This window comes from Agelaius phoeniceus, chromosome 18 (genome assembly GCF_051311805.1).
Source record: "Agelaius phoeniceus isolate bAgePho1 chromosome 18, bAgePho1.hap1, whole genome shotgun sequence".
In the NCBI taxonomy this organism is placed as follows: Eukaryota; Metazoa; Chordata; class Aves; order Passeriformes; family Icteridae; genus Agelaius; species Agelaius phoeniceus.
The window spans coordinates 12,890,641-12,910,434 of NC_135282.1; the positions used below are offsets into that span (position 1 = coordinate 12,890,641).

Consider the following 19,794-nt stretch of genomic DNA (forward strand, 5'->3'; position numbering starts at 1 on the left):
GAGCGCGGGGCTGACGTGGGCACGACGTGCCAGGATGGGGGCACAGCCCTGCTCGGAACGTGGGAGAGCAGGGGATGGCTTTGGGGACAGGATGGGAGCAGAGGTCCCACCAGGCTCGTGCTGGGTCTGGCTGAGGGCCAGGCCCCCCTGGGGGCACCCCCTGGCTGCAGCACCCCCAGGAGGGCACAGCCCCCACCCCGTGTACCCCACTTTGGCACAGGATGCCGTGCTGCCAGCAAGGGAAGAGGATGTGGGGACAGGTGGCAGTGTGACAGGGACACCCCCAGGCCTGGGGTCAAGCTCCTGCCTCAGTTTTCCCCCAGTGTGGCCCGGTGTGGGGCAGGGGGAGAGCATAAATGTGGGCCTGGTTTTCCCCAGGGTCAGTGATTTGCTGGGGGCTGCAGCTTTAACCCATTTATTGACCCAAAATACAGAGCAGAGAAAGTGGCCATGTCCCAGCCTGACTCTGTGCCCCTGTCCCATCCCAGTCCCTGCCACCAACACAGAGACCAGCTCTGGGCAACCTCCCTGGACTACACAGAAATAAAAATAATAAGAATTTTATTGACTTATCAAAAACTATGTGAAAATACAACTTGTGAGGAGCTGGGAGTCACTGTCACCCCTCCATGACAGGTGACAGCCAGCGCTGGCATTGAACCAGAGTCCCCTTGGAGATTTTTGGGGTGCCAGGGGTAACCCCAGCTCCAGGAATGCTCTCCCCTCCATGGGGCTGCTCCAGGGCTGTCCCTGAGCATCGTGGCCACCGCTCCCTTCCCAAGGGGACACATCCCATCAGCCCCAGGCTGTCCCCTATAGCACCATGGTGGTACATCACTGCTCTTTGGCATGTCCCCCCGTGTCCCCTCCACCTGGACACACCCACTGTCCCTGGGCCACCCACCCCACCCAGGTCAGGCTAGAGGGAGAGGATGGCACCCAGGGACTGCCCCTCTCCTTGTGCCCACTGCCACAAGGCCACCACGTCCCCAAAGCCACCACATCCCCAGCACAGAGGGAGCGATGCTGAGCCCAGCTCTGTCCCGTGCTGGGGGATCATTAACAATTAACAATTAATGACAGGGGTGGGGAGCAGGGGAGGCGCCACGCTGGGACAGCCAGCCTGGGGACAGCCAGCCGCTATCTGCCGCTCTCCTGCCGCTGCTGCAGCAGCTGGATCACCTCAGCAATGCCCTCCTCGGGGACCTGCCGGGGGACAGAGCGGGTGTCAGCCTCAGGGGACACCCCGGGGCTGGCAGGGGTGCCCGGGGAGGGGCAGGGCTCACCAGGGCGTGATCAAAGTTGAAGGTGCTGATGTAATAGGCCGAGATGTCGGCGGCCGCCAGCGGCTCCGCGATCTGCGCCACGATGCCACACTCGTCTGGGGACAAAGGGGCCTCAGGTCACTGCCATGGGGACATGCGGGGACAGCAGTGCCCCACAGCACCCCCTGGGTGGCAGCGGCACAAGAGGGGACACGGCCACCAGGGCCACGCTCACCGAAGCCGAGGGGCTGCCCCCCGATGCGCACCATGCGCCACAGCTCCCCCGTGGAGCTGGTCAGCAGCAGGTCACTGGGAAAGCTGAGGGGGACAAAGGCAAGTGTCACCCTCTCCCTGAGCCCCCAGAGCCGGGGACAGAGGGACAGATGGCCCCGGGATGGCACCTACCGCTTCTGGGTCTCGGCATCCATCACGATGGAGATGTAGCCCTCGATGAGGGAGAAGGAGAAGAAGGTGATGGAGTCGAGGTCCTGGCTGCCGGCGGCTGCATCCCACGGGGGGCTGCCGAGGGGCAACGGGACACAGAGAGGGGTCAAAGCCCCAAAATGGGGAGGAGAAGGGCGTGGTGGTGGCTTTGGGTGTCTGAGCATCATCCTGGGGCGCTGCAGGGTGGGGGAGAGGGGACAGGAGCAGGTGTCCCCACAGGGTCTGCAGCTCACAGGTGACACCAGGTTTTGGGGCATTCTCAAAAGGCCAGGGTAACTCTGGAGCAGGAGCATGCCACCAGCAGGGACCCCATCCCAGGGGACACTGGAGAACCCCATCAGGAGCATTCCCTCTCCCCAGCACCATTCCCACTGCTTTCCCAAACCCATCCCCTCCTGCTTTAGTCTCCCTCTTGGGATTTGGTATAATGGTGGCTTTGTCCCTTGTGTCACCTCGGGGTTCCCACCCCTCACAGTGCAGCTCCCGGGAAGACAAAACCAGTTTGGAAAACACACCCAGAGTCTGAAAACCCGCTGGGACCAATGACAGGGACCAGTGTCACTGCAGTTCAGGTCGCACCAGGCAAGAGGCCACCCCCACGTCCCCATCCCCGGGACTCACCTGTGGGAGTAGAAGAGGACGTCAATGAGCATGGTGGCGATGGCGGGCAGCGTGTCGGGGGCCACCGTCAGGACACAGAAGCGCGTCTGGGGGCTCTGCACCGGGTGCAGCGTGGGGCTGGCGGCTGGCAGGGGAACGGCCGCGCGTCAGGCCTGGGGACAGCTCGGGGACAGTCCCGCAGTGCCACCCCGTGGCCACCGCGCCCGCAGCCCCGAGTCCCTCGGGGAGCAGAGGGGTGGCCCGGGGTCCCAAAGGATGTGGGTACCACGGGTGGGAGCTGCAGCATCTATGTGGGGACTGGGAGGCCCCAGATGGGCATCTCCGGTGGGGTCCCTCAGATATGCAGGTACCACTGGTGAGAGCAGGAGCACCTTGGCAGGGACCTGTGTGGTCTTGGGGACAGGGTGACCATGGGGGTCCCCCAGGATGTGGGAACCACCCATGGGAGCAGCATCTTGGCAGGGACTGGATGGCTCTGGGACAGTGTGGCCTGGGGACAGGATGGCCTTGGGGGACCCCAAAGATGTGGGTTCCACTGGTGGGAGATGGATCATCTCATTGGGGACTGGGTGGCCCTGGGACAGAGCAGCTCTGGAGGCCCCTCAAGGATATGGGTACCACCGGCTGTGCTGGAGCACCTGGTGGCCCCAGAGGACACAGAGCCCAGTGTCACTCACGTGGCTTGGGCTTGAGGAAGCCGTTGCTGACGTCATCGCAGGTGACAGGGACACACTCGCCACCCTCCTCCTTGTAGATGTCGAACTCCCCGGCCAGCGTGTGGATCACCACGGGCAGGTCCCGCTCCCGCACCTGCCCAGGAGCAGGATCAGCACTGCCACTCCTCCTCAGGGCACAGAGGGGCCCTGGGACGGCCAGCCAGGTGTCCCTGTGCCTGTCACTCACCAGGATGAAGTCGGTCTGGTACGTGGAGAGCATCAGCACCGAGACGTGGTGCTCGGCCAGCGGCGCGATGACCGAGCGCGCGATCTTGGTGACGCCGGTGGCCTGGCAGCCGGGGGGCTCCCGCCCGTTGGAGACCACGCTGAGCACCAGCCACGTGGAATCTGCCACCTGCATGAACTCGGAGGGTGGCAGCTCTGCAAGGGACAAGGGACACTAAGGTAGGTGGCTCTGCAGGGCTGGGCACAGCTGGACACAGAGCCAGGGCCAGCTCAGGCACTGTGTGCCACACTGTCCCCTGGCTGATGCCCCAGGCAGGATCAGCCCCAGGTGTGGGGACACTGGTTTGGGGGTGCAGATCCCCACGTGGAATGAGCCAGACGGGGCTCAGCTGCTCCACACTGGGATCTGGCCATAGGGACCAGGGGGGCAAAGGCTAAGCCCCCCAAACCCCAAGATGTGTCTCTCCTCCCAGGCTGGGGGTGGGGGGTGTTGGCACAGGGAGGAGAGACACATCTTGGGGTTTGGGGGGCTTAGCACCACCAGGGCCGTGGGGCTGCCCAGCTCATCCTCTGCCCTCAGGAGCCCCCAGCCCCATGCCCAGCACCAGGGATGTTCAGGGATGCACACAGGGCACTGGAGGGGGCAAGGGGACGGTCACCCCGCTGCCCTGGGGGTCCCAGCACCTGGTGCCAGCCTGGTGAAGAGAGCCCAGGCTGGCAGAGGGCCACAGGTGCTTCCCAAAAATCTGCTGGTGTTGGCAGGGTGGGCATAGGCCAGCTGTCTTGCCTCCCCCCCCCGCCTTGCTCCCACCCTCCTGCCCAGGAGAGGGCTGGCACTGCTGGGGCACCCCAGCACTCAGCCAGGCTGCTCCCTCCTCTCTGGGCTCCCCTTCCCAGCACGGGACGGGCCAGGGCCCCCAGGGGTCTCCAGTTCCACTCCTCCCATGCAGTAAAGGTGGGAGCAGCTCCCATGGGAGATCACACAAGCCCCCAGCCCTTCCGTGGGCACCCCATGCCCAAGCCCAGCTGAGACCCCAGACTCATCACACCAGTGGGGGGGGGGGAGAGGTCGCACAGGGAGGGTCCAGCACGCACTGAGGGGACCCCTGAGGGGACAGGCTCTGTACCCCGCTCCCAAACTCGGCCCGGGCAGGGCGGGAGCGGGGCCGGATCCAGGGCCCGGCGGGTGTTCCCAGCGCCTGTTCCTGTGCAGGAAGCGCCAGAACAGCCTCGGCTCCGGCCCAGCGCCCAGTGCTGGGAACAGGGGGGCGGGACAGGGACTCGGGGACATGGGGACCTGTCCCAGAGCTCAGTGTTTAATTGCTTTTCAACACCACCCTGGGCGAGGCTGAATGCAAGGGGACCTCGCTGTCCCTGTGTCACCCACCCCAGGGCTTTATCCTGATCCCCTGGGAATGGGGGGTGCAGCTCTCCTGTGCTGGGGGTCCCCATCCAGCCCGGCAGCAGAGGGACACCGGCAGCCCCCAGCCAAGGGGGGTTCACAGGGCACTGCGGGGCCATTGTTCAGCACTTCCCGCCCTCCCCTCGGGATTGAGGAATATTTGTCTGCAGGCCCCAAAATAAAACAATACATGGGGAACAGCTCTGGCTCTGGGAGCAGGGAGAGCCCAGGACACGGTCCCGTTCCACAGCACAAGGAGGTGAGCCTGGGACCCGGCCGTGAGTGCCCGTGGCCGGAGCGCTGCCCCTTGTTCCTTGGGTCACGGCCAAGGCTCCGCTGCGCCCAGCTCCTGCGGCCAAGGCAGGAAGGTTTGGGCGTGGGAAGGCGGGCCGGGATCCGGACCCTCCGGCTCGGCCCGTCGGGCCGGTACCGCGGCAGGGCTGGCGGCGAGGGTGATGCACGGCACGCGCCGGGTCACCAATGGCACCTCCCTGGGAGAGGGACTGGCTTGGAAGGGATCAAACCGCTCCAGGACAGCCCAAAAGTGCCGGACAGGGCTCACCCCCGCCAGCCTGGCTGGGCCTGTGCTTTGCCCTCCTCAGCCAAAGCTGCAGTTGGCCCTCGCAGGGAGGAGGGGCGGGATGAAATCGGACGCGGGAACGATGACAGGAGCGCTGCCAGAGCCTGGAGCGCTGCCCGCGGGCATCCCGGGAGGTGCCTGCGCCCTGCCGGGAGCACCCGGGCTTCGGGTGGCACCTCAGCCCGGTGCCACCAGCCGGGGGGCAGCGCTGCCCGGGAGGGGCTGTCGGAGCGAGGGCAGCCACGCCGGGAGAGCCTCGGCCGGGCAAGCCGGTACATCCCCGGCGCAGGCGCCGAGGGGACGGGACGGGCACGTTCCGAGGGAGCCAAGCACAAGCCGGGACTCGCTCCCTGCGGCCCAGGCGCGGAGCCGGGCTGGGGACGCGCACAGCCCGTGCCTGCGGTGCCAGCCCGCCCTGCCAGGGGGCCGCCGCTCGGTACCTTTGAAGCCCTCCTCGTCCAGCATGACCGTGTAGTCCTCGGGGGTCTCCGTCAGGCTGAAGAACTTGCATCTGAAGCAGAAAAAATCGGTGCTGCTGACCTCAAAACCGCCAGCGTCTCACGGGGCCCGGAGTCGGGGGAAGAAGAGGAGGAGGGTGGTGGGGGGAGAGAAGCCGGTACCGGCAGCGCTGGGGCAGGAAGAGCAGCTTGAGCAGCGGGTGCGTGTAGAGCCAGAGCCCGCGGCGGGCCAGGCTCAGCACCCGCACCCGGTGCTCCAGGATGTGCAGGTCCATGGCGGCCGCGCCGCCCCGGGAGCCGCCGCCGCCGCCGCTATAAGGGCGGACACGGGACCGCCCCGGGACCGGCCCAGGACCGCCCCGCATTGCCCCGGAACCGCCCTGGGACCGCCCCGCCTCGGTTCCTCAACGCCCTGTGACCGCCCTTATCGCCCGGGGACCGATCCGGGAACGCTCCGCATCTCGCTGGCACCGCCCTGTGACCACCTGCCTGGGCCGGGACCGCCCCGCATCGCCCAGGGACCCGACCCGGCACCGCCCAGGGACAGGCCCGGCACCGCCCCGCACCGCGAGAAAGGCAGCGAGCCGGGCCCGGCGGCCTGGGAACAGCCCCGGTTCAGAGCCCCGGGCTGCCCGCACCGGAACCTCGGAACCAGCCCCAGTACAGAACTCCATGGTGCCCAAACCCGCCCAAATTCAGCGGCCCGGGGTGTCTGGAGCAGCTCCAACTCAGAGTCCCGGGGTACCCCCGAACTGCAGCCCTGGGGGTGCCTAAGGAAACCCTCTGGGAGCCACTGCCAACCCCATCCCACCCCCAACCCCAGCACCCAACCGGGTCCCACACACTCAACACCAGGCCTGGAGAGGGGATTCACCAAACCAGGACCACCCCTGCGAAAAGGGGGTTCTGGAGGGAGGAATGGAGGTTTGGGCAGAATTCCTGCCTGCCAGAAGGAGACAGATGGCCTGGGCACCATTTTGGGATGGGAAGCTGAGTTCTGGGGTGTCACGGGATTAATTAGGGGTCCTCTGGCTCTGTTCAGCCACAGGAACTGTGACAGTGGGAGAGGGGGAAAGGCCTGGGTGCTGGAATGGGAGTGCACCAGAGCCTGGCCGCCACCACTATCACAAGCTGGGACAGGTCTCAGTCTCCTCCCATTCCACTTCAAAGGACAGCCCCAAGGCTGGGTGAGACAGCAGGGCTGGGCCACCCTCTGCGGTGACAGAGCAGTGACAGAGCAGTGACAGCAGTGTGGCCCTTCCCAGGACACAGCCCAGCACCTGCCCCCCAGGACAAGGGCAGCCAGGGAAGATGGGACCCAGGGAAGGGTGCATGCCAGGGTCAGTGCTCAGTGCAAATGGGATGCAGGGGAGGGTGCTCCACAGGGACAGAGAACCGTGGGTAAGGTCCAGGTCAGGGTGCCCCCCAAAGCTGGCACTGGTGCAGCAAGTGGGAGGTGACACCACCCTTGCCTCCTGCCACCCTCCACCCCCATCCCAGGCCGAGAGAGGTGGGAGCCAGGGCTGCGCCTTTACACACTCGCTTTATTGACCCCTTTGTACAAAACTGCTTTTCCCGCTTTATTTTACAAACCCACCACCCACCCTCGGGGAGGGCAGGGTGGGCAGAGGGGACCCCACAACCAGGGAGCACCTGGCTGCTGCTCACCCACCCCGTCTCACCTGTGCTGGGACCCAGGGGGGGCAGCAGTGGTGGGGCGAGCCCTGGCAGGGTAAACACTCCCCCTGAGCTGTGGGGAACTTGGGGATGGGAGGGGATGGGATGGGGGGGCTTTAGCCCCAAAACTCGGCATCAAATTCCGCTGCCTCTAGCACATCCTGCCTCGGTCCCTGTCCTGCCTCGGAGGAATAATAAATAGGCTCAGTGAGTAGGTAAGTTGGGTACTACATAAAGGGCTACAGCTTGATATATCCTCACTAGATAAGAGGGGGGCGAGGGGTCCCAGGGCTCCTCGCGTACCCCCAGTGCCCCGCGCCAGGCCTAAGTGCTCGGGAGCCGGGGCTGGGGCTGCCCGGCTGGCGCAGGGTGGGGGCTACAGGGGGGACCCAGGGGGTGATGGGTGGAGGGGCTCTGGGACGGGGAGAAGGGCCCGAGGGGCAGCCCAGCCCCCCAGTGTGGGGAGGGAGCTCGGGTGGCTCAGCCACCCCCTGCCCGGGCTCCCACCGCTCGTGGTGCCAGCACCCTGCGGGGTGGGCACCCAGCGCAGACCCACGGTGTCCCCTTTGGTCACCACACCTGGCCAAGCTCCACGGATGCCCCGAGAGGGCCACGCTGTTCTCACGGAGCCGCACAGCCCCCCTGTCCCATCCCTCCAGCTCAGAGCCCCCAGCGCCGGGTGCCAGGGGTCCCCCTCGGTGTCCTCGCGCCCGGGTCCGTGCGCAGCCCCGCTGAGCCCGGCTGCCCGGGGTGTGGGCCGGGCCCTACAAGTACGTGTCCTCGCTCTCCCGGGAGCTCAGGCTCTCCTTGGACTGGTGGTGGGGGGAGACCTGGGGGTGCAGCAGCTCCCGGGTCGTGCCGGGCGCCCCGTTGCCCTCGGCCCCGGGGCCGTTGGCAGGACTGGCCGGGCCCTTTTCCCGGCTCTTCTCCTTGCTCTTGCGGGCCTTGGGCACGGGGGCGGGCCCGGGGGAAACGATGATGGAGGGGACGGGCTCCAGCGCCTTGCGCGGCGCGGGCTCCGCCTCGCTGATGGCCTTGGCGCCGTGCAGGCGCGGGGGGGATTTGCATTGCAGCTCTCCGTGCGTCTCCCGCCACTTCTTCAGCTGGATCAGGTGCTCCCGCTCGATCTGACGCTCCGTCACCGGCAGCTCGATGACCTGCGGGGACACTTTTGCCATCAGCGACAGTGCCACCGGGGCTGGGTGTGGGATCCCCCTCAGGGCACAGGCCACCGCTAACCAAGCTTTTTGGGAGCTGCTTCCCATGCTCCACCCACCCAGGGACAGCCCAGTCTGGCAGCACCGGCCAGCTGGGCTAGCTGGGCCCCCAGACCGTCCCCAGCACCTCACCTCCTGCACCAGGAAGGCCTCCTGCATGATTTTGGGGCTGAGGGCCCTCAGCCTCTCCATGGTCTCATACTGGCCCTGGCAGGATTTGAGCTTGTCCGAGGAGCCCAGGGTGTGTTTGAGCAGCACCAGGCCCACCCGGAAGATGATCTTCACTCCTGCAAGAGGAGACACGAGGCAGTGAGTACCAGGCAGGACAGGGTGACACTGCCACTATGTCCCTCAAATGCCGTGGACCAGCAGATTCCAGTCCCACTAACAGTCAGGACATGCAAGAAGGTGAATTTGGGATGGAAAACAGCCCACCTCCACCCCAGGCATGTGGCTGCCCCAAACCTGCCCTGCTACAGGTCCCATGGCCGTGGGGAGTGCAGTCACCCCAGGAAGAGGAGGAGGATGAGGAGGAGGATGGTGGGAGCTCCCACCTTCACAGAAGAACATGTCCCAGACACGCAGGACGGAGCTCCAGGGCAGCGTGCGGGAGAAGGCGCACATGAACCACTCCGTCATGTACAGGATGGGGTCGATCTTCTGCTTGCTCAGGTGCTTGTAGGCCACAGGTGAGACCTTGTGCAGCAGTGAGAAGAGGATCTGTCCGTCCAGCTGGATGGCTTCCTGCAGGGACAGGGACCAGCATCCCAGTGAGTACCCCAGCCCTGGATCAGCCCCCAGTGCCTGGCCCCAGCAGGGGCAGCCAAGCCTCTACACCTGATATTGGCAGAGCTGTGTCCCATGGATGAGACCCCCATCCCTGAATGTGAAATGCTTCTGGGAGCCAGAGCACAACAGGGAGACTCTGGGAATACCCAGGTCTTCCCCAGACCCTTTCTTTCCCCATGGTGAGGAGCTGGACAAGTTTTTGGCCTGGAGATTCAGAATCATGGAATGGTTTGGGTGGGAAGGGACCTTAAAACTCATCACATTCCACCCAATTGCCATGTGGTACCTTCCACTATCCCAGGGTGCTCCCAGCCCTGTCTAACCTGGATGAGAACACTTCCAGGGATAGGGGCAGCCACAACTGCTCTGAGCACCCTGTGCCAGGGCCTCATCACTCTCCCAGGGAACAATTCCTAATTCCCAATATCCCATCCATCCCTGCCCTCTGGCAGTGGGAGCCATTCCCTGGGTCCTGTCCCTCCATCCCTTGTCCCCAGTCCCTCCCCAGTTCTCCTGAAGCCCCTTTAGGTCCTGCAAGGGGCTCTGAGCTCTCCCTGGAGCCTTCTCCTCTCCAGGTGAGCACCCCCAGCTCTCCCAGCCTGGCTGCAGAGCAGAGGGGCTCCAGCCCTCAGAGCAGCTCCATGGATTCCTCTAGACTTGCTCCAGCAGCTCCAGGTCCCTGCTGTGCTGGGCCCCAGGGCTGGGGCAGCTCTGCAGGTGGGGTCTCACTTGGGTGGGGCAGAGGGACAGAATCCCCTCTCCCCTGCTGCCCACGCTAGGGGCTCAGCCCAGGACACATGGCCAGGGCATGGCCAACCCTCACCCAGCAGCACCCAAAGTCCTTCTCCCCAGGGCCGCTCCTGATCCCTTCATCCCCAACTCAGATTGATCCTGGGGATTGCCCCAACGCAGATGCAGCACCCTGCAGGTCCCTGCCACTGCTGAATGCACCATGAATCTTTTACTTACCAGTTTCTCGCTGTAGTAGCCAGGGAGGTACTTCTCACAGATCTGCACCAGGCACCAGAACGCTTGCTGCAAGCCAAGGGACAGCAGGTGAGCACCCAGAGGACATCCCTGCAGCCCACTCCCTGCTCCCAGGGACCACGGGAGAGAGTGGGGAGCAGCAGAGCACCCCTGGGGCGCTTTGGGTTGCCCTGAGCAGGGCACCCCTCCCATCAGCACCCCCCAAAGGGCCCCACACCCTCCGGGAGGTGCCAGCTCTGTCCCCTGAGCCGCGTGCCCATACCTCAGCTGGCATGTGCATGAGCAGGACGGCGGCGATGGGCGCCTGGGCCTGGCAGTACCCCTCCTCAGGGCGGTACAGCGTGTACGCCTTCAGCACCCGGAACAGGTCCTGCTGCCTGCAGAGACACCGGGCACGCACAGCTGGGCACACACGGCACACACAGCTGGGCACACCAGGCACACACAGCACACACAGCTGGGCACACCAGGCACACACAGCTGGGCACACGGCACGCACAGCTGGGCACACACAGCACACACAGCTGGGCACACACGGCACACACAGCTGGGCACACGGCACACACAGCTGGGCACACCAGGCACACACAGCTGGGCACACGGCACGCACAGCTGGGCACACACAGCACACACAGCTGGGCACACGGCATGCACAGCTGGGCACACGGTGTGCACATGGCCCAGCAGCCTTCCCCATGCATGCCAGGCACGAGCCTGGCTCAGTTCCTGGCTGGGATCCCTTTTCCACACAAAGCCGGGGCTGCAGGACACAACAGCTCTGGGAAGCTCGGCCCACAGAGCACACATCCTGCCGGGATCTGGGAGTGGAGGCATAGAGACAACCACCCTGCCCAGAGTGAGCCACGGACAGGCAGGGACCCAGCTGCAAGCACAGGGGCACAGGCACTCCCCAGCACATTGGGAGCAGCATTTTCCTGGTGAAATGGAGGGCACAGGCTGCCACCTCCTCCCTCTGCCCTCCTGTCATGGCAATTCCCACCCCACTGGGTGTCAGAGCTGGTCTGAGCCATCCTGAGCACCAGTGGATGCTCTGCAACTGTGGGAGTATAGGGAGGACATTGGGGACACGAGTGTGGCTCCATGAGCTGGGACAGACAGTGCCCACCCCATCCATGGCTGCTGAGGGCTGGACACACAGTAGCTCCACATACCCATGGCCTCCACGTGAGACGAACATCTCATGGAAGGGGAACTGCCGATGGAGATCCCGCTCGATCACATCCAGCCACTTTGGATCTCCTGTGAGGAGGTCCAGTTCCTGGGGAGGGAAAGATTGGGGTGAGCAACACCCTTGACACCCCCCCACCAGATGTCTGAGATCCTAACATACACCCAAGCCTGAGCAGGAGCCACCCCAGCGCTGTCCCCTCCCTGGTGGAGCAGGAGGGTTCCCAGCAGGACTCACATCAAACTTGCCCATGTTCTGCTCCAGCTTGACCTTGCTCCCAGACAGGTACTGCCAGGCACGGCCCCGCAGCGAGGGTGGGATCCCCTTCTGGCACCGCAGCCGGATCTGCGGGACAGACACAGAGACACAGCTGTGAGGGGAAACACAGAGCACTGCAAACAAAGAGACTCCCGGGCAAGGGGGGAGCCAGGCCAGCACAGGCTGGGCCCCTGCTGCTTCCCAAACAAGGAGAAGTGTCCCTGAGCCCCTGGGATGCAGGGATGCCAGCTGGAATGGCAGTCAAGCACCAGCAGCACGGGGGAGCTGCCAGAGGCCCAGCAGAGGCTCTGTGGCTTGCAAACAGCTCCAAACAAGCCTGGCACTGCCTCAAAGGCAGATCCTGCTGGGAGCTGGAAAAGCAAACACTGGAGTCAAGGTGGGGAGTGAGTGGCTCTGTCCCTCATGGGAAGCACTGAGGACACAGGGGAGGCTCCCCAGCCCCCAGTCCAGTCCCCCACCCCCCCGTGGGGCCATGGAAAGCAGGGATGTGCACCCTGACCAGTGTCTCAGCCTTTCCACCTGCTCATCCTGGGCAGAAGAGCAGGTCTGGTGCTGTCTCCGTGCATGGCCAGATCCTGAGGCCCCTGGAGGCAGCTCCATACCCACAGTTTCCTGTGCCCCTGGTTTCCCTGGCACTGGGCACCAGCCAGGACCAAAGTCCAGGCGAGGCAGTCGGTGCCTACCCTGCGTGGGGAGCTGACCCAGCTTAGCCCTGGCGCTGCCTACACCAGCAGGGACCAAAACAGAGCCCCCAGCATCCCACTCCAGCTGCTCATCACAGCAGCAGCTCCAAATCACGCAATGATGGAATGGTTTGGGTTGGCAGGGACATTAAAGACCATCTCATTCCATGGGCATGGTCACCTCCCACTGTCCCAGGCTGCTCCCAGCCCCAGTGTCCAGCCTGGCCTTGGGCACTGCCAGGGATCCAGGGGCAGCCCCAGCTGCTCTGGGCACCCTGTGCCAGGACCTGCCCACCCTGCCAGGGAACAATTCCCAATCTCCCATCCATCCCTGCCCTCTGGCAGTGGGAGCCATTCCCTGTGTCCTGTCCCTCCATCCCTTGTCCCCAGTCCCTCTGCAGCTCTCCTGGAGCCCCTTTAGGCACTGCAAAGGGCTTTGAGCTCTCCCTGGAACCTTCTGTTCTCCAGGTGAGCACCCCCAGCTCTCCCAGCCTGGCTCCAGAGCAAAGAGGGTCCAGCCCTTGGAGCACCTCTGTGGCCTCCTCTGGACTCTCTCCAGCAGCTCCACATCCTTACGTGGTCTTTTCCCCACAGTCCTCAGCCAAGGTATGCAGCAAGGTGGGCCCCACAAGCCTGGTGCTTTCCCCACAGTCACCCCTCACAACACCCTGCAAACCCTAGCACAGCCTCCCCTCCTCATGTCCCTGCTCAGGTGGCACATGCCAACTGTGCCAGAGCCCTGAGAGCAGTGGCCAACAGCTCCCAAATCCTCTCCTGCCTGCCCAGGGCTGTGTTTCCCTGTTTGCTGGAGCAACTGAGGAGCAGGTGGTTGTTTCCAAGCACAGTTCCATCACCTCCCCAGGGGGTTTGCTGCTCCCTCACTGGTTGTTTGCACGGGTAGGTTCCTTTGTGCTGGCAGGAAACACAGGGGATGATGCCCAGGGCTGCTGTGGGCAGCTCCATGGCTGCTGACAGCTCCCATTTCCAGCCAGCTCCCCTTCCTGCTGACTGAGCTGCCAGGAAGGAAACTGCCTCGCTGGGTTTTGGTTGGGCAGCCCCTCCAGCTGGCCCAGCCAGCTCCTCCGGGGCCGAGCAGCTCATCCCCTTGGACCCACGTGGGGTCCCACTGTGATCTTCCAGGGACTGGGAGTGTGTCTGGGCTGAGGGATGCTGAAAGCAAGGTGAAGCTGGAGTGCTGCCCAGGCTGGGAGAGCAGTGGGAGCTGCCCACCCACACGTCTGCCCTCCTTCCAGCACGCGGTGCTGGCACAGTGCAGCACCATGAAGGATGTGGGGTCAGGCTCGGCTGGGATCGGGGCCAGGCAGGGAGCATTTTGGGATGCTGGAGCGGTGCAGGTGTGAGCAAGCCCAGCAGGAGCTGGCCCAGGGATCCACGGGCTGCCTGCCAACCCTGTGAGGCAGCCAGAAAAGTACTGGGGTTTTTCAGAGGCTCAGGGAGCTCCCCCAGAGCAGCAGGGACCTGCACCAAGCAGGCTCCTGCCAGACCAAGGATAGTTGACAGCATCCAAGGCCAGGCCTGGCAGCCTTCCCTGAGCAGCCCCAGGGATACAGGCACAGAGCAGCATTCCAGAGCAGCCTCTCCAAAGCTCCAGACATTTGCTGCAGGACAGACCATAAAGCACATCAGCCCCATGGAGACTCCCAGAGGCTCGGGCCAAGCACAAGGGAGCTGCTTTGCCAGGCACAGGGCTGCTGGAGCCCTCACCCCATCCCAGAGGGCACCCTGTGACACACAGCTGGAGAGTGGTGGAAATTGCCCGTGGAACAAAGCGCCCGCCTGCCGTGGCCCAGAAAACTCTCCCAAATCCTTTAAGAGCAGCCAAGAAACAGATGAGGGATTCCGGTGTCATTCAGCAGGCACTGAGTAGGGACAGCACTCTGGGCACACTGAGGAGACTCTGCCACCATGGGGAGGAGGATGAGGAGAAGGCCCTTCCGCCACTCTCTGGCACTGCTGTCCCATGCCAGCAGCCTCACTGCTCCCAGCAGACACACAGCAGCGACCCTGGACTTGCTGCATCCCAATTCCTGCCTCATCTGCAGGCTCAGGGATCAGGGAGCCCAGCAAACCAAGCCATGGAGTCAGCACACCAGGAGTCTCCCAGGACCCCCGTTTGCAGACCAGTGTCACGCGCATCAGACTCAAACATTTCCTACACCGAGCTTTTTTTGGTCTGCAAGATGCTCAGAACAGAAGTTTCCATGAGCAAACAATTCCCATGGCTGCCTGTAGGCAGCCAAAAAAGCTCTAGGAAGGCTCCAGCCCGGCAGGGAAGAGTTGGAGGCAGAAGTGGGCTCCAAGTTCCAGTTTCCAAGGGGAGTGAACAGCCCATTCAAGCCAGTAGCATCATGCAAAGGCACCCAGACACCTGTCTGCAGGGAACCAGTGACACCAGGCTGCTCCAAAGGGACACCGCTGTGCCTGGCTGTCCCTCACTGCCACCTCCCAGAGGTGACAAGGCTGTCACTTACCTTCTTGTGTTTCTTGGCCATCCACTTGTCCCAGTTGTTGAGCATATCCAGCCACTTGGACTCCCGCTGCCGGAGCACCTCCAAGGGCACCTCCTCCAGCCTGTGGGACCGGGAGGAAGAGGCCGGTCAGTGGGTGCCTGGCTCTGTATGGTGCTGAGCCCCCTGGCCTCCCGAGCACCCTGGGTGCCCCCCATGCCCAGGTGGCTGCACCCCTCAGGGCGCAGGGCTCAGGACACGCTCGGCAGCTGCCGGAAGCGCTCGCCACCCGTGAGTGAAGTCACTGCAGCAGCAGAGCAGCTCAAACCTCTCGGGAGCAGCCTGCACTGCACACAGCACATGCTGCAGCATCCCCAGGGACATGCCAGGAAGGTGAGGGATGAGCAAGACCTGATCCCTGTGGCGGGGCCCAGCTGCACGCAGAGAGAGCCGGGGCCATAAGCATCGTGTCATTCACACAGCTCCAGCCACACTGCGCTCCCAACGCCTGGCGCTGCTCCAGGCCCGGCGCCGAGCCCGGAGCAGGGTCCCTTAGGAGGGAGGGGAGTGTTTTCCAGAAACGGCTCAGTCTAGCCAGGGAATCCAATTTAACCCTGCTGAGGCAGGGGGGATGCTGCTGAAATGCCGAAGCCGGCACCGCGGCCTCCAACCCCCCGTGGCACCACATCTGTGCAGAGATGGGTGACAGGCAGCTCGGGCAGGCCCAGGCAGGGACATCCAAGGAGAGCAGACACTCCTCCAAGCCATCAGTGAAGACTCGATGCCTGCTCAGGCTCTGCTCCACACTGTCCTGTGGCCATGCCAATCTCAGGAAGAGTCAGATCCTTCCTGAGGACCCGAGGCCAGTGGCCTGGCGCTGAGCATCCTCCAGCAGCCAGCCCCACTACAGGACACGCAGGCCCTGCCTCCTCCCTGCACATGCCGAGCCGGAAAGCAGCGGCAGGGTGAGCCCAGGGCCGCATCCAGCTGGCAGCGCTGCCCCGCGCCCTGCCCAGCCCTTCCAGCCGAGTCCCACCCACCGCAGCGGGTCGGACGGGGCGAGCGCGATTGTTCCGAGAGCAAACCCGCTCCCAAAGGATCTGCTTTGCTTGGCTCCCCACCCTCCCCAGCACGGCCAGGCATGGCCGGCAGCTCCCCAGCCCGGCATGGGGATGGAGGCAGCGCTGGCCTCCAGCCGGGGCTCCGCGAGGCGTGGGAAGCTCGGGAGCGCGGGACGCTGGATACAGGAGCTGGCTGTGGGCCTGCTGGAGCTCTGCCAGCACAGACTGGAAGCTGTTCCCAGCTGATGGCTGCTTGGCAGCGGGCAGGGAGTGAGGACCGGCTGCATTTCATATGGCCCAGGCGGGAGGGTGCGGGCACTCCAGGCAGGGAAGTGACAGATGCCCTGTGTCGGGAATGCGTTCCTCTGCATCCACGCTGGGTGACAGCCCCACAGCTCGGCCCCTCGCGGTGCCCTCACACTGTCCATGGATGCTCGGATACCCTGCCTGCCCTTCCTGTGCTTCCCCTCCCAGCAGGGCAAACCCAACTCCGGCAGCCACAGCAGGAGGTCATGTACTCCCCTTCATCCCCTCCTGGACAGACAGTGAGCCAATAAAGGCCTGGAGCAGGCCAGGATTGGGCCCCAGCACATCTGCGGGGTGCTGCAGGAGGCTCAGTCCCCAGTGACTGCAGCCACCATACTGTCAGCACCCTTGGGAGCAGCCACTGGCCTCCAGCACCACGACCTTCATCCAGAGCTGCTGCTGCCTGCTGCAGGGACAGGGACACCCACCCCAGGGACAGCCACAGGAATGACAGCCAGGACAAGCGTCCCCTAAATGTGGTGTGTGCTCAGGACAGGGTACAGCACCACGGGAAGGAGAGGCCACACCACTCCCACAGTGCCGAGGGACAAGGTTTATCACCCAGAGTGATGCACCTTGCCCAGCACCAACATTCCAACCTCCAGCACCTTTTCACCCCACAGACCCACCCAGTAACACCCACAGGCTAAGGGGAGTCAACACTGCTCCTCACAGACAGGCAAACTGAGGCACAGCTGGCACCAGAGCACTCAGGTGGGCAAAGCCCAGGGAGCACGCTGCAGGCGATGTCCCAGCAGGAGAGGAGCCGGCTGCCACGCGCTGCTCCCACTGCCACCCCGACTTTCTCTGGGCGTTGCTGTGAAAGCAGGGCCAGGAAGGCAAACGCCAAACACGCTGCCGAACCAGCTCGACAGCAACAGCACATTCCTGGGTGTCAGCACCACCCTGGGGCCTAGCGCCTCGGGTTAGCCTCACTTCCTCCGAGGGTTTCCTCCGCGGAGCGGGGTGACCATGGTGCCCAGCACTGCCAACAAGGGGCCCTTGGAAAGACACCATGGTCTGGCCTCCTTGGCTTGACAGAGGCCAAAAGTCCACTGGAATCACTGCCTGGAGCTGACCAGACACTGACCTCGTGTGCTGGCAGCTCCCTGACCCCAAATGGGGTGGACACCACTTCCCAGCCATTCGCTCTCTTCAGAGGGAGATGGGACAGCTGGAACAGCTTTTGGGGCTCTTCACACAGCCATCACAACATCATGGAAGGGTTTGGGATGGAAGGGACCTTAAAGCTCATCCAGTGCCACCCCCCCTTTGGGCAGGAACACCTTCCACTGTCCCAGGCTGCTCCCAGCCCCATCCAGCCTGGCCTTGGGCACTGCCAGGGATCCAGGGGCAGCCCCAGCTGCTCTGGGCACCCTGTGGCAGGGCCCTAGCACCCTCAAACGGAACGATTTCTCCCAGATATCCTATCTAACCCTGCCTTCTGACAGAAGGAAACCGTTCCTCCTTATCCTGTCACTCCAGGTCCTTGCCCAAAGGCAGGAGTCCAGCTTCCCTTGCAGCCCCTTTAGGCACTAGAACGGGTTCTAAGCTCTGCTCGGAGCCCTCTCTTCTCCAGGCTGAACACCCGCAGGTCTCAACCTGGCTCCCTTGTTCACATCCCGGCTGCTGCGGCCTCCGCCGCGGGCACGAACGATGCCTGACAGCGGTCCCGGGCGGCCCCGCGCCCAGCCCGGGGGCGGCGGGGACAAACCCCCCGGGGCGGGGAGAGCCGCGGCCGGCCCGGCCCAGCCCCAGGCCCGGCCCTGCGGGGGCCGAGCGGCCGGAGCCGACTGGGCCGGGCCTGGGGCGGCTCCTCTGCGCCTCGGTGCCCCAGTGTCCCCCCGGCCCCTTACGGCCCCGGCCCCGGCCCCCCCTCACGGTTGCCCCTCGCGGCCCCACTCACGTCCCCTCGGCGCCGCGGCTGCCCACGATGAAGCCGAACTTATCGACGCGCCGCTCCTCGGGGCCGCCTCCGTTGATCTCGGAGTCGGAGCCGAGCGAACTAAGCTCATCGCCGCCAGGGTCGGCGAGGCTCTCGCGGGTGCCCGCCAGGCTGCGCCCGCCGGGCGAGCTGGGCCCGCCGCCCCCGCGGCTCTTGGCCATGGCGGCGCCTCAGCGGCGGCGCGGCCGCTCCGCCATGCCGGGACACGGCGGCGGCCACGCCCCGCCCCGGCCACGCCCCCTCCCTGCACAGCCATTGGGCGGGAGCAGGGACTCGGCCAATCAGCCGCCGGGATTGCGGAAAGAAGAGCCCGCCTCCGAAGCTGATTGGTCGCGAGGACGAGCAGAGCTGTCCGTCAAGTGCCGGCGGGTGTCGGTGAGGGGCGGGGCTCCGTGCGCCGGCAGTGGGGCAGCGCTGGGGCGGGAGGCACTGGGACCAGTACGAGACATAACGGGAGGCACTGGGACCAGTATGAGACATAACAGGATGGACTGCGACCAGCATGAGGCATAACGGCATGGACTGGGACCAGTATGAGACATAACGGGGCTGTACTGGGTTCTGCATGAGATATAACGAGCTCTGTTGGGGCCAGTACAAGCCATAATGAGCTGTACTGGGACCAGTAGTGGCCATAACATGCTGTACTGGGATTGGTATGAGATACAACACAGCTGTACTGGGACAGTATAGATAAAATGGGCTAGACTGGGACCAGTATGGGCCATAGCAGAGCTGTACTGGGACCTGTATAAGGGGGCTGTAGCAGGGCCAGACAGCCACAGTGGGGCTGTGCTGGGGCTGTACTGGGATGGCACTGGCATTCCAGGAAGGCTGGATACTGGGACTGCAGGAGGGTTGTGCTGGGAAGCACTGGGGCAGCCACTGGGATCTGTTTCCCTCTCCACAGCTGTCCCTGCCCTGCAGATCCCTCTGCTGTGTCACCTCAGAGTCCCCAGCCACAGCACCCCAGACAGGTAAAACCAGCCTGGCTCTCCCAAAAATAACACACCAAAGGATTTGGAGGAGACTGGGATGTGCTGGGACCTGTCCCAGGTAAAGCCTGCCAGGGGCAGGTCCATCCCAGCTCCAGAGCCCAGTGCTCCATTTCCTCCCTCTTACAGCACACAACAGGGGGTATTGGAAGGATTCCTCTCAAGGTGGTACCGTGCCAAAAGGAAGAGGGAATGAGGCTCCTTAAAATCAGCAACTCAACCTACTTCCAGATTTTTCTGGCAGCCAGGCCTCACCAGTCCTTGCCACTGAACTGGAAGGCTCTGATGGCGCTTGTTTTGTACCAGATCTCCACACACACAGTCTGTTGCAGCATTCATCCCTCGGATTTAGATGGAAACAGGCTGGCAAGGCTCCACTAAAATGATTTCCAGGGGGAAGTTTTCTTGCTGGAGTGCCGGTAAAGGGGCTTGGCTGAAACTGTTACCAAGGGCACAGAGGGAACAGCTCCCACCAGGAGCTCTGTGGTGCCCAGCACAGCAGGAGGAGGAACACAGTGTGACCTTC

The 19,794-nt window shown here is 64.2% G+C and overlaps 2 protein-coding genes across 3 annotated transcripts; both read right to left on the reverse strand.

Moving 5' to 3' along the window:
• Positions 1–544: 544 nt before the first annotated feature.
• Positions 545–6,029, reverse strand: CASTOR1 (cytosolic arginine sensor for mTORC1 subunit 1). 2 transcript variants are annotated; one of them, XM_054645706.2, is made up of 9 exons: positions 5,835–6,023; positions 5,655–5,725; positions 3,234–3,427; positions 3,008–3,140; positions 2,331–2,454; positions 1,671–1,784; positions 1,501–1,583; positions 1,287–1,381; positions 545–1,206 (listed from the first exon to the last, which is right to left on the reverse strand). In XM_054645706.2, exons 1-9 carry the CDS (start codon positions 5,945–5,947, stop codon positions 1,141–1,143), a joined length of 993 nt encoding a protein of 330 aa, XP_054501681.1. In that variant the 5' UTR covers positions 5,948–6,023; the 3' UTR covers positions 545–1,140. The 2 variants fall into 2 exon arrangements, with proteins under 2 accessions (XP_054501681.1, XP_054501679.2); XM_054645704.2 differs by having other exon boundaries at positions 3,008–3,427; positions 5,835–6,029.
• A 1,167-nt stretch (positions 6,030–7,196) lies between these two features.
• TBC1D10A (TBC1 domain family member 10A) lies at positions 7,197–18,508 on the reverse strand. The gene is made up of 9 exons (XM_054646120.2): positions 18,235–18,508; positions 14,986–15,085; positions 11,769–11,876; positions 11,515–11,621; positions 10,605–10,719; positions 10,325–10,390; positions 9,121–9,310; positions 8,699–8,853; positions 7,197–8,506 (listed from the first exon to the last, which is right to left on the reverse strand). Exons 1-9 carry the CDS (start codon positions 18,432–18,434, stop codon positions 8,114–8,116), a joined length of 1,434 nt encoding a protein of 477 aa, XP_054502095.1. The 5' UTR covers positions 18,435–18,508; the 3' UTR covers positions 7,197–8,113.
• Positions 18,509–19,794: the final 1,286 nt, after the last annotated feature.

What these genes read in the sequence shown, in the direction of transcription:
- CASTOR1 (XM_054645704.2), bottom strand. Translation starts at nt 5,947, where the DNA reads ATGGACCTGCACATCCTGGAGCACCGGGTGCGGGTGCTGAGCCTGGCC. An exon ending in TTCCTGCCCCAGCGCTGCCG is followed by an intron (nt 5,726 to 5,834) that starts GTACCGGCTTCT and finishes TTTCTGCTTCAG; the next exon opens with ATGCAAGTTCTTCAGCCTGA. An exon ending in CTTCCTCAAGCCCAAGCCAC is followed by an intron (nt 2,455 to 3,007) that starts GTGAGTGACACT and finishes TTCCCCTGCCAG; the next exon opens with CCGCCAGCCCCACGCTGCAC.
- TBC1D10A (XM_054646120.2), bottom strand. Translation starts at nt 18,434, where the DNA reads ATGGCCAAGAGCCGCGGGGGCGGCGGGCCCAGCTCGCCCGGCGGGCGC. An exon ending in TCATGCACATGCCAGCTGAG is followed by an intron (nt 10,391 to 10,604) that starts GTATGGGCACGC and finishes CTTGGCTTGCAG; the next exon opens with CAAGCGTTCTGGTGCCTGGT. An exon ending in AGGCCTTCCTGGTGCAGGAG is followed by an intron (nt 8,507 to 8,698) that starts GTGAGGTGCTGG and finishes GTGTCCCCGCAG; the next exon opens with GTCATCGAGCTGCCGGTGAC.